Source organism: Chiloscyllium punctatum, chromosome 24 (assembly GCF_047496795.1).
Source record: "Chiloscyllium punctatum isolate Juve2018m chromosome 24, sChiPun1.3, whole genome shotgun sequence".
NCBI classification, from domain to species: domain Eukaryota; kingdom Metazoa; phylum Chordata; class Chondrichthyes; order Orectolobiformes; family Hemiscylliidae; genus Chiloscyllium; species Chiloscyllium punctatum.
Window position 1 is genome coordinate 40,830,750 of NC_092762.1, and position 13,076 is coordinate 40,843,825.

At 44.6% G+C, this 13,076-nt stretch overlaps 1 protein-coding gene across 2 annotated transcripts in view; it reads right to left on the reverse strand.

Annotated features, from left to right (window-relative positions):
• Window positions 1-2,751: 2,751 nt before the first annotated feature.
• Window positions 2,752-13,076, reverse strand: part of LOC140494475 (tropomyosin alpha-3 chain) — a 112,774-nt gene continuing 102,449 nt past the window's right edge. For both annotated transcript variants that reach the window (XM_072593693.1, XM_072593691.1), the window contains one exon: window positions 2,752-4,703. In XM_072593693.1, the coding sequence (XP_072449794.1) occupies window positions 4,621-4,703 (83 nt within the window). In that variant the 3' untranslated portion in view covers window positions 2,752-4,620. The remainder of the gene's footprint in view (window positions 4,704-13,076) is intronic.

The following is a 13,076-nucleotide window of genomic DNA, read 5'->3' on the forward strand; positions in this document are numbered from 1 at the left end:
CAAAAGGCCCCCCAATAACTGTCCAGCTTGGACAGATAATGGAGACAGTTCGGAAACACAGACGAGCCATGTTTCAGAACCTGCTTGGCAAGGTAGCAGAGAAACAAAAATGGTTTCAAAGTAACAAGAACTGGAAGACTGCTTTCTTTTGTACAAAATACACACTTTACTGTAAGTAAGCTGGCAAGAGATCAATAGTCCATAGTCCAGAGCATAAATCAAGATGTCTCTGGATGGACTAATGAGAGATCTCTGATTTTTAGCAAGAAGGCAGCATGTTTTATGTGCGTAATAATCTCGCATATTCCCTTTTCCCATCCCGTATAATTTTTCTAATTAGGTTCTCATATTTAGAAATCTGTTGATTAATACAGTTTAGTCTTATTCTCATAGATCAAAAATATCTATAGACTTAAACAGATGCTTAGGAATTGTGCAACAAGTTTAGACAGTGGACTTGGATCGGCTCAGACTCGGAGGGCCGAAGGGCCTGTCCCTGGGCTGTAAACTTTCTTTGTTCTTTATTCTTCTTTGTTTCTACAGCTGGTACCTTTCCCTTGCATCATAGCAGATAACGCTAAACCATTATCTGTATTTTATTCATCGTACGTTCTGTGAGAAAGAACAGCTGCAAGGTAAAACTGCTTTCTATTGGACACCACAGTTTCACATTCCATTAGGACCAACCCAAGTACTCGAGAACTGGAGAACCTGTATATTCTTTGTCTTATTGAACCAGAACCTCCTCTTCAGAATTTTATCTGTGTTTTTGCGTATGTGCTTGAAGCTGAGCCTTATTATTTAATAAAATTCCTCTTGCATTCAATTAAACCTTGCAATTGGCTTAATTTTGACTGGTTCACTTTAATTAAAGTCTGATTCAGCTCTGTGCTAAAAGGAATTAAAATGTTTTGTTGCAGATGATGGAGGGGGTTACAAAGAACATCAGTAGTCCCTTCTCACTTGGTTCTCACAAACCTTTTAATTATTTTTAACAAGCTTTTGGATATCTTTGAACACACTGCAGGTGTACTTGAGCACAAATCTCCTTCCCAGAGGTAGGGACACCACCACAGGACTACGTGGTCCCTCTCACAACCTTCACATACGACCATGACACTGTGTAAATTAGGACATGGGCAGTTGACCTTTGGATGACCTGAACTTTACTAGGGAAGAAATCCCCAATTGTTGGAAACAGTCGGATTGTTAAAGTAAATCAGTTGCCTTAATCCCAATGTTCAGTGCTCAAAAGATCCTTCCAGGGAATATATGTCTTTAATCTCGCCACACATCACCACTGAGTGCTGAAAGACCAGATGGATTCATAAACAAACCATTTGTACAGAATCAATTCAACTAACTCTTCAGACAGATCCAAAGATATACAATGAATTTACATTGAGCTGGGATACAGTGCAGTCACAGGCCTGCTTTGTAAGCGATCCTACAAGAATCCCTTTATAATTCTGTGCGACCACCTGTTGATAGCTAGATTTACGTTTATTTATGTTTAGTTAAAAGACAGTTAAGTGCCTGGCGGTGAATCGTGTAGAGATGAAAGTACAGTAGCTATCCTGAGCTCTGTCAACTTGAAAATGCTACAAAGTGTGGGAACACTTGCGGCTTTGAGAATTTGTCGAGATTGATAGGAGCGTTTTACAGAAATGAGGAGATATTTCTTCAGCCAGAGAGTGGTGGGCCTGGTGGAATTCATTGCCACGGAGCGCAGTGGAGGCCGGGACGTTAAATATCTTTAAAGCAGAGATTGATAAACTCTTAACCTCGCTAGGAATTAAGGGCTACAGGGAGTGTGTGGGTAAGTGGCATTGAAATGCCCATCAGCCAAGATTGAATGGCAGGGTGGACTTGATGGGCCAAATGGCCTTACTTCCACTTCTATGTTTTATGGGCTTAAAGTGTTGAGGGAATGGGGAGAAACTCTTTCTACTGATGTAAGAATCTAGTCAGAGGGATTTTAAAATCTTAATTTTTGATTGGAGCGAAGCGATTTAGGAGTGAAATTGGAGAGCATTCATTCACACAATGGTTTGTAGAGGAATCAAATTGGGAAATTCTCTCTCGAAACACGACGTGAATTGAAAGTTTCAAGATGCATCACTATATGCTTGTTGCCTGAAGGTTACTGGGAATCTGATGGTGGTACAGATCAGCTATGGTTGAACAATGCTAGTCGTAGAATTGTTCCAGTGTGGTATCAGGCCATTCAGCCCATCAAAGTCCACACTGACCCTCCAAAGGGCATCCCAACCAGATCTGTCCCCTACCCCCATAATCCCATGGGCAACCCAGGAAACCTATACATTCCTGGACATTATGGGCAATTTAGCATGGTCAAATCACCTAATCACATCTTGGGGGGGGAAACCAGAGCACCCAGAGGAAACCCACGTAGACAAAGGGAGAACATACAACACACAGTCACCTGAGGGTGGAGTTGAACTTGGGCCCCAGGCTCTGTGAGGCAGCAATCTCGAGGACCCCACTGCTACTTTCAGCCACCCTTGGCAGCATAGTGGTAGCATCCCTACCTCTGAACCAGGAGGCATTTCAGGTCCCATCTACTGCACCCAAGTGTGGGCGAATAACATCTACTGAACAGGTTGATTAGAAAATATCCAGCCACCTCAGTGACTGAGGATAGGCACAGTACCACCCATGTGATTTAGAGGGCTTACAACTGTAAGACCAGTAAATGTCCAGAGTCAAAAAAACTTGCAGCTTTTAAGATTTCTTCAGCAGTGAGTCATTTTATTTGCTCATCGGTCAACATCACCAGTGCAAACACAGATCAAGTTGTAATTCCCCAAGGTAACTGATTCAGATGTGCAAAGAAATCAAAGACACACATTTCCTTTTAATTCAGTTCCTGTGCTATTTTTAATGCAAATAGTGTTTTGCTGTTGTGTTGTGATGCCAGCACTAGAACGTGTGACTCTATAAAATTGTACAAATCGCTAGAAGTCATGGATCATGGGCTGGGGGGAGGGGGGTGGTGGTGAGGGGGGAGTAGGAGAGAGGAGAGAGGAATTAATGGGCATTTCCAAATGGGAAAGCGGTTTCTGATGTTTGTTTTCGGTCAGAGTTGGTCACAAACATTGCCGCTTTTTTTGCTACTCCAATCAAAACGGCACGGTCCACTGAAACGGAATGGACGCAAAACCAAACCGAGGTACACCACAATCAACACCTGGCCAATGGAGCAGTCACAATAAACCACAGGTAACAAATGTTTGAACAAAGACAGCCTCACCCATTTAAGGAGGCAAAATTCCGCAAAATAAAAAGGCCAACATTTTTAGTCGTATTTGTGCAGTACAGCTCCTGATGTGAAGACTTTGTAAAGCAAGATTTTGGGATGTTTTTGCAGGTGCCATTATGACACTCTCGCTCCAGGCTGAAAGGAGGCTTTCCTCTTGCTGAGGTGAGTGATGTGCATGTTTTAAAGTGATTTCCTGAAACAGGCAATGGGCACACAGCTCAGTTCCCCATTTTGTGGGAACTGGAGGGGGGGGGCTGCCTACATACAGCCATAGCGGAAGAAAATGATTTGGAACTGGCCTGGATGCGGAGAACTGAACACCCTTACAACTGAGAGAGTTGCGTTTTGGGCTGGAATTGTTAAGGGATGTAGGACTAGAGAGCTGACCTACAGCAGCCCCCAGTCCAAATCCACTGGTGTCAGCCCTTTCCTAATGGACATTACAGAGTACAAGACTCAGCGTGCGACAGTATTATAAACAGACAGAATATAAATCATCAAAAAAAAAGGGGCCTTGATCACTCAAATATAAAAATGGTGGATTGAGGATTGTAAAACTACTTTGCTTCTGCTCCGATCAAGGGAAGGTCAGGGATGGTGGGGGCAAGAGAAAAAGGGATGACGTGGAAACAAGGGTGTGGTTTTTTCCAATCCAATCAAACAGCTCAGTCCAAATAACTTGAATGGAAACAAGGATCGACCAGGATTAGAAACCAGCCTGATTTCTAAACGCCAAGGAGTTAACACGGAAGAGACCCACCTACTCCAACCTGCCAGAGTACAGCAGGAACAGGAAAGATCCCAGATCTGCTGATCCATGCAGGAACTACCGAATGACATCACCCACTGAATGAAGGACAGAGGAAGCAATTAGGGTCAGGTTAATAGCACAATGGACAGACAGTAAGAAAGCCCATAATCAAGACCAATTTCAGAAGGTGCAGGTTTCACCTCAAGACTGTGTTTTTCCTTTTCTTTTTAAAAAAAAAATGGGACAGATTGAAACCTGAACCTTCACAGAGCCACTCCTGTCTCACACACCAGGGAAGAGTTTACATAAAGAGAGCTGTGCTTATTCTAACATAGAGAGAGTCTACATAGAGATAGCTGTGCTTATTCTAACAATAGGGAAACACTGCGTGACTGAAGAAAAAGTAGGAACTTTTGCAATAAAAATTCTACAATTACAAAATAAAAAACTTTGGCTGCCAGTCAATCTTTAATAATTGGGTGGAATGAGTTGACACTTGCTCAAATGGACAGGATAATATGGAATGTTCAATCGCAAGCAGTCAGTTGGCAATGGTTGCTGGGAGTTATGTTCCTTAGAGTTCTCTTTATAAATTGTGGAGTTCTTGTAGAGTTTGATCGAGGACCTGGTGCATTCCCATGTTCTCTTCTTTTGCACGAGTAACTTGTTCTACAAAGCGAGAGAAATACGTCAGTTTCAGGTGAGAACGATGTGAAATTTGCTCATCAATAACCATTGGAATGTGGGGTGGAGAAGCAAATGGGAACAGAACAGCAGTACATCCACGACCTCCGACCCCCTCACATTTTACCAACTTATGTCCTTGGCAATCTTACCTCCAGCTGGGATGGTGACAGGAAAAGATGACCAGCAACTAACCCAAATTAGGACAGATGCTAATCGAAACAATTGAAATCTTAATTTAGAAGCCAGAATGTTTGGCTTATTCAAATCATCCTGGATTTACAGAAATATCCTTCACTTGTGACATGGCTTCATCAGACCATAGTCATTAACATAAAGATACACTTAATAGTAAATGTGGCATTAACATGAAATCCATCTTCAGTGTTGTTGTTTAATTGGGTGAAGCTGATGAAGGGATTTAGAGTTCCAACATTATTTGCACAGTGTCAGGGAATGCTTGCACTGCATTGCAACAGTTGGGTATCAAACTGATCATTTCTTTTCCAAACAGACAAGATCAAATTCAGAACTGCTCACCACTTACTGCCATCAGCCCAAAAACACACATTCCAAAATAATTTGGAAACTGAATCTCTGCACCGAGTATTGGAATTTGGGAGGTCATGTTGCGGCTGTACAGGACGTTGGTTAGGCCACTGTTGGAATATTGCGGGCAGTTCAGGTCTCCCTCCTATAGGAAGGATGTTGTGAAACTTGAATGGATTCAGAAAGGATTTACAAGGATGTTGCCAGGGTTGGAGGGTTTGAACTATAGGGAGAGGCTGAACAGGCTGGGGCTGTTTTCCCTGGAGCGTTGGAGGCTGAGGGGTGACCTTATGGAGGTTTATAAAATCATAAAGGGCATAGATAGGGTAAAGAGGTAAGGTTTCCCCCCCTCCCCCCCTCCCAACCCCACCCTAAGGGTGGGGGAGTCCAGAACTAGACGGCATAGGTTTAGGGTGAGAGGGCAAAGATATAAAACAGACCTAAGGGGCAACTTTTTCACGCAGAGGGTGGTACGTGTATGGAATGAGCTGCCAGAGGATGTGGTGGAGGCTGGTACAATTGCAACATTTAAAGGGCATCTGGATATATCAAATATCAAATAAACCTGCTGGACTATAACCTGGTGTCATTTGAATTTTGACCCTGTCCCACCTCAGTCCAACACTGGCACCTCCACATCAATGAAGGTCACTAGGGAGTAGAGATCAGGCACCCAACGCCAACACCCACTCATTCCCAAGACAGACTATTTCACATGTAAATCCATACCCAGTCCCATCCTTTTAGCACTAGCCACATGATACTGACCACTACCCAAAACCCATCTGAATAAAGCACAACAGTCACGGGTGGACAGAGTGATACAGCCAAATACAGTCTATTTAAGATAGTGCTTGCACTGTTGGCCAATAGTCATTAACTACCAGACTGAAATTAGGTTCACCTACTCTCCACCAACACGGGGAGGATTTCCTACTTTGGCTTGGATTTCAGCTCAGCTCACAACAGCTTGGTCCCTACCTAACACATCCTCCTGTACAGTCTCCGAAATACACGGTATGATAAGTGACACAACAGAGTTACAAGCCGCAGTTTGTGACCACTGAGTGGTAACAAAGTGAAATCAAAACCTGTATCATAAAGAGCAACATGGCAGGTCGCCCAACCTGTCTCCAGGAGAAAGACTGACCACTTACCAAAAACCAACCTTACAGAGGCTCGATCCAGAAAGAGCTGACAGAGCTCACTCCCACCAGCACATGCTGGTTGACCAGGAAGAGAGAGACAGAGGAAGGTTGAAAAGAGAGAGAGAGGAACACGGAGAGTTGAAGGACAGGAGGAGTTCGAGAACGATGGCACAGCAAGCTTCAGCAGTTCTAGAAAGTGCAGGACGTTACGTATTTCTCATCTGATCTGAAAACGCATTCTTTATGAATATCTTCACACAAAGTTTATCTGGGAGCAAAAGGAGAAGGAATGTGAAAGCAGACTTCACAGATAACACCGTCTCAGTTCTCAGTGTCAAACTAAAGTCTACAAACTGATTAAAATCTCCTCACACATTCCCCCCCAGGAAGCCTCAGGGTGGATATTCTGCTAATCTGATCTGGGTCAGTACACAGGTCAGTGACATGTTCTGTTAGTAACAAGACATTGGGATCAATGGGTTTCCAATAGATAGCAGCAGCCAAGAATTCTCACTACCTCTTTAATGTTAGTGGTTTCATCTATTCCGGAGTCAGTAGGCTGTGTGCTCAAGTTTCAGCCTAGAGAGACCCGAGCACACAGTACACTGAAAGGGTGCTGCATGACTCCAGGGTAGGGATTTCAGACGAGATGTTAAATAAATAGAGACTGTGTCCTCTGTTGGGGAAGTGAAACATCCCTTATCACTATTTTCATGATGATCGTTCCCCCCAATATTTACCCCAAAACCAATATCACTGAAACAGCTTTGCCCAGCTAGTACCACATTGCCGTTTGTGGGATCTCCCTGCGTACATATTAGCCAAAATGCTTCCTGAATGGGAGTGGCCACTGATTGGCTGGGAAAGTTTTTGGGAGGCCCCAAAGACTTGGAAGGTGTTGAATTTTCTTAAACCACTGGGTCTCTGGCAGAGTCCAGTCCCAGACAAACCCACTGCTGACAGAAAGGTAGAAACTATTATTCGTTGGTCACATCTGGGAGTTCAGCACTCCCAGACCACAGGGATCCCAGTACGGTGACCCACACACTCTCAGCCTTAAAGGTCAGTCTCCTGCACAGGTTACTATCTCAAAATGGATGGGTGGCACAGTTGGCTCAGTGGTTGGTACTGCTGCCTCACAGTGCCAGGGACCCAGGTTCGATTCCAGCCTTGGGCGACTATTTGTGTGGAGTTTGCACATGCTCCCTGTCTCTGTTTGGGCTTCTTCCAGGTGTTCTGGTTTCCTCCCACAGTCCAAAGATGTGCAGGTGAGGTGAATTGGCCATGCTAAATTATCCATAGTGTTCAGGGATGTGTGATTAGGTACATTAGTTAGAGGAAATGTAGATTAGATTAGATTCACTACGTGTGGAAACAGGCTCTTTGGCCCAATAAATCCACACCGACCCTCCGAAGAGCAACCCACCCAGACCCAATCCCTCACATTTACCCCTTACCCAACACTACGGGCAATTTAGCATGGCCAGTTCACCTGACCTGCACATCTTTGGACTGTGGGAGGAAACCGGAGCACCCGGAGGAAACCCACGCAGACACGGGGAGAATGTGCAAACTCCACACAGTCAGTCGCCTGAGGCGGGAATTGAACCCGGGTCCCTGGCGCTGTGAGGCAGCAGAGTTAACCACTGAGCCACTGTGCTGCCCATGTAGGGTAATATGTCTGGGTGGGTTACTCTTCGGAGGGTCAGTATGGACTTGTTGGACCAAATGGCCTGTTTCCACACTGTAGGGATCCTATTCTAGTAAATGAATTTTCCTATGGTAATGACAAAGCATTTTAGCAAGGCTAACCAGTTTCTCAACCCCATTCTCCCACCTTCTCCCTATAACCCTCAATCCTCAACAACCTAAGTCTTAAATATATTTGGTGACCTGCCCTCCACAGCCTTCTGTAGTAATGAATTCCACAGATTGACCACTCTCTGGGTGAAGACTTTTTCCTTACCTCTGTTCTAAAAGGTGTTCCTTTTACTCTGAATGTCACTGGAATATTATTCTAGAACTCCAGGCTACACTCCAGGCTCAAATGCCATCATGGTATAAAGCGAGCTTTGAGCTTAATAAAAATCTGCAATGAAAATCTAAAAGGCGACCATTGTGTATCATCATTAAAAAAAAATCCATCGGATTCACTAAGGTGCTTTAGGGACGGAAATCTGTTATCCGTACCTGGTCAAGGATATTATTAAATTATTAAAAAATTATCAGGATCTTACTGGGACTGGAGAGCTTGAGTTATAAGGAGAAGTTGGATAAGCCAGGATATTTTTCACTGGAGTGGAGGAGGCTGAGGGGTGACCTTGTAGAGGTTTATAAAGTCATGAGGGACACAGATAAGCTGAAAAGCAATGGGTCTTTTCCCTCAGGTGGAGGAGTTCAAAACTAGAGGGCATAATGTTACGGCCAGAGGAGAAAGAGACAAAAAGGGACCTGAGGGGCATCCTTTTCAGGCAAAGGGTGGTTTGTATGTGGAATGAACTGCCGGAAGAAGTTGCAGACACAGGTACAGTTACAACATTTAAAAGACATTTGGACAGGTTCTCGAATAGGAAAGGTTCAGAAGGATATGGGCCAATGGGATATTTGGTAGGCATGGGCTGAAGGGTCTGATTCAGTGTCATATGACTACAACTGTCCTCTGGGCAATAAACACTGGCCTAGCCAGTGATGACCTCATCCCGCAAACAAATTAAGAAAGTAACTTTCAGGGGTTAACGGTCTAGAGATGCCACAAGTGGATCCAACTAGCAACACGCAAGACAGATACAAAATTAGTTTCTATTAGGTGTCGGCTTGGTGTTATATTCCTGACAGTCCTGCTCTCTACTAGGAGAGTATACCCAGAGGGAATCTGAGACACAACACAGACTAACTGCCTTCCTCCAGGAACCAGGCAGAGACTCAGACTCACTATTCTACCCTCAGGGCATCAGACAGGGACAGATGGCGAACAGTCAGACTGCAGGCTGCCCTCTCTCAAACACCAACAACGTTTCACATGAAGCCACCCCTTTCACGTGACGCTACATTTGTTTTGTAATGAGAGAGATAAATATTATTGCTCTGAAGGTGGGAGCTGCACCCTTCCAGGTTATGAGCTTGTGTAAATACTAAAGCACATTCAGAACAAATGACTATGCCTTTAATCTCTTCACCACAGGATAGGGCGCTCTCGGACTTAAAGCCCCATCTTAAAGATGGTGAAACACTCAGCTGAACTGCTTTCTGTAACTACATCGGCCTCAGAATCTAAACCTCACACAGCCTTTACTTCACAATCGCCATGTGGTCTGACTGACCCCTCACGGCTTTGTTCCCAAATGTGTGCCTTTGCCAAAGAAACCCTCAACGCCCATCTCATGAGGTGAAGTCAGGTAACTAACAGCCGAGGGAGGGTTACTGAAGGCCACTGGGTCAGGAAGGAAGGTTTTCAATGCACGAGTGATCTGGAGTGGAGCTGGAGGTAGGGTGTGGGGAGAAGGCAGAATGAGGTCCCCAGGTGTCAGGGTACAACTCTCAACGGCTGGGAGATGTTGGAGATCAGAGTCGGGGAACAGGAGAGAGACACAGGGGTCTGATAAAAGGGTGGTTGATAATTTCTGAAAGAGTGAGGACCCGTATTGAGGTCAAACAACAACTACACATAGCGAGGTATTCAAAACAGACAGCAATTGCAAAAATATAAAAGGAAGGAAGTTTCTCTTCAGCCTGTTATTTCATCGAATTAAAGAAACAAGAGTTTTGCTAAGGACAGCTGATGCCAGGTGTTGACCCTCACTTTGCCCAAACCACTTTAGGGTGGGGATGGGTAGCAGCTGTGGATTAACAGCAAACTTCCCAAAATGATCATTTTTCTCCCCCCCCAAGAACCTGATAAGGATGATCAAGCGGGTTCAGGGTTTGCACTGTGTTACTTGTTCAGGAATATTAGGGTTAGATTGCAGCTGATCTGTGCCTCAACTCCAGCCCTGAAACCTCCAACTGACTGCTAAGACAGAGAGTCCTTTGGGAGAAATGTTCCAGATTGCTCCTGGTCTGTGTGTAAAGCACTTCCTCCTTTCATCCTGAAGGGAGCAGGCTCTAACAGAGTTTCCGATCCCCATTGCGGACTCTCCAGCAGACAACAAGTCCCCAACTTAAAAAAAGAGACACAAAGGGACCTCAAAACTAGCTTAACGGGCACCAGTGTTACACCCTGAGAAAACGTTAGAATTGTTGATACCTAATCTAGATCAGTCAGCCCCTTGGATCTAATCCAGCCATCGTGGCCAGGCTGTCTCTTAACAAACAGGCAGAAAACTAACCACCAGGACACAGGAACATCAACTAGCCACAAAAAGACATGACCCACTCTCACTAGTATCCTTACATACGGACTTCGACTAGGAAAACCCATCCATCCCAGGTCAAGCCTAATAGAGACATGCACGAGAATTCCTAGAAGCATGGCATTCCAACTGGAACTCTATCAACAAACAAGTTGACTTGGATCCCAGTTGATACCCCCTGAGAAAAAGTACAGGAAACAACATCACCATATGAAATGACGTCACCACAGGAAATGACATCACCACAGGAAATGACATCACCAACCCTAGGAAACTCGAACATATAAACAGAAAGCAGGCTACACCACCAGTGCTTCATTCAGAGGCTCACTGATGATGTTACCTAGTATGGCAATGAAACGCCTGAAAAACCTGCATCCCGTGCCTTAACTTCATTGCACCATCTCTGCCCAATTTTCCTCACAAGCTTGTTTTCAACTGAACATCAGCACCTGGAGGAAGTCAGCACTGTGGAATCCTGTGGAAGGAGCCTGGGGTGAGGCACGTCTAAGCGATTCTTCCAATGGTCCTGAGCTTGTACAGAGAGCCATGCCATGGCTGGCTCCCAGCTTTCTGTCCAGACTCAGGTCCACACAGGACCAAGAGGGACTCAGTCTCCCCTTCATAGGAGAGGGCAGGATTGTGGTCACGTCAACTGCTATGGGAAGGTGCTGGGTTGGAGTGCAGGCACAGAGGGCATTGCACCAGGAGAAGAAGGAGCAGAAATAGGCCATTCAGCCCATCTTGTCTTCCCCACCATTCAATGAGATCATGACTAATCTGATGATCTTCAACTCCACCTTCCTGCCTTTTCTCCATAACCCTTACTGATTCAAAATCTCAGCCTTGAAAATACTTAAATGACCCAGTCTCACTCCCCTCAATAGGAAGAAATTACTCCTCATCTCTGTCTTAACTGGGTAACCCCTAACACTTGAGATTTTTGCCCTCTTATCCTAGACTCTCTGACGAGGTGAAAGAACCCTTCAACATCTACCCTGTTAAAGACCCTAACAGTAGTGTACATTTCAATAAGGTCACCTCTCATTTTTCTAAACTCCAGTAAGTATAGGCCCAACTGATTCAACCCCTCTGCATAAGACAGCCCCTTTATACCCATTATCAGCTGAGTGGCCCTTCTGTGGACTGCCTTCAATACACTATTCCTTTGATAAGGTGACCAAAACCATCCACGGTATCCCAGCGATGGACTGACTATTGTCTTGAAAGGTTTTAACAAAAAACTTTCCTCGTCTTGTATTCCATTCCCTTTAAAATGAAGGTCAGCATTTCATTGGACTTCCTATTTCGCACCATACTTGGAGGTTTGTGATTCATGGATGAGGTCTCCCAAATCCCTCTATTCTCTAACTTCCTTTCTCCATTTAACTGATATTCAGCTCCTCTATTCTTCTTGTCAAAGCGTACAGCCTCACATTATATTCCACGTTTTGCGCACTCACTCAACCCATGTCCCTCTGCAAACTCTTTTGAGTCACCCTCACCACTTGTCTACTTATTTTTGTCTCATCCACAAAAGTGGTGATAGTACGTCCTCTTTCCCCATCCAAATCATTAATATATATTGTAAATTATTGTGACCTCAGCATTGATCCCTGTGGTACACCACTAGTTACAGGCTGATGTCCTGAAAAAGCCTCCTTATCGTAACAATGCCCTCTTTTTTTCCACCTTTTATTTTAAAACCACGTGCAAGATAATTTTAATCAACATTTACACCACCAGGAAAAATGCCCATGTGGCTGGTGAAGATTACTTCAAGTGCTTCCACTATCTCTGGAGATACTTCTTTCAATATCCCAGGATTCAGTCCTTCAGGTCCAGGAGACTTGCTGGTCTTTAGCCCTTGTGGTCGCTATTGTATTTATTTCCTCTCTACCTTTTGCTCTTTGAGTATTTTTAGAGAGCTCCATGTGATTGAATAGTTTACCGACATCCATCAAATGCTGGAGGGGAATGAGTGGACGTGAAGATGGTTTTTTAAAAAAATGACTCATTTCCAGAAGTGAATCTCCATGACACCAGCCAATAGGAAAGCTGGAATCTTTAATGGCCAACACACACCTCCCTCAAAATGGAGGAGCAAGTTATGCCCAGTACAGGAAAGGAGAGGAAGAGTGGACTGAGTGGCACCAGTACGAACTGGGTAAGAGGGACGGCTCAGATTGAATCTGGAACCTGGATAGAAGTGGAGTATGTCCTATTAACATTTCCAGCCCACTCTCTGTCCCAGAACATACAGAGAAGCTATCAGTGTGAAGGACACCCAGGCCCCTGCTCTGCTGGGTGGG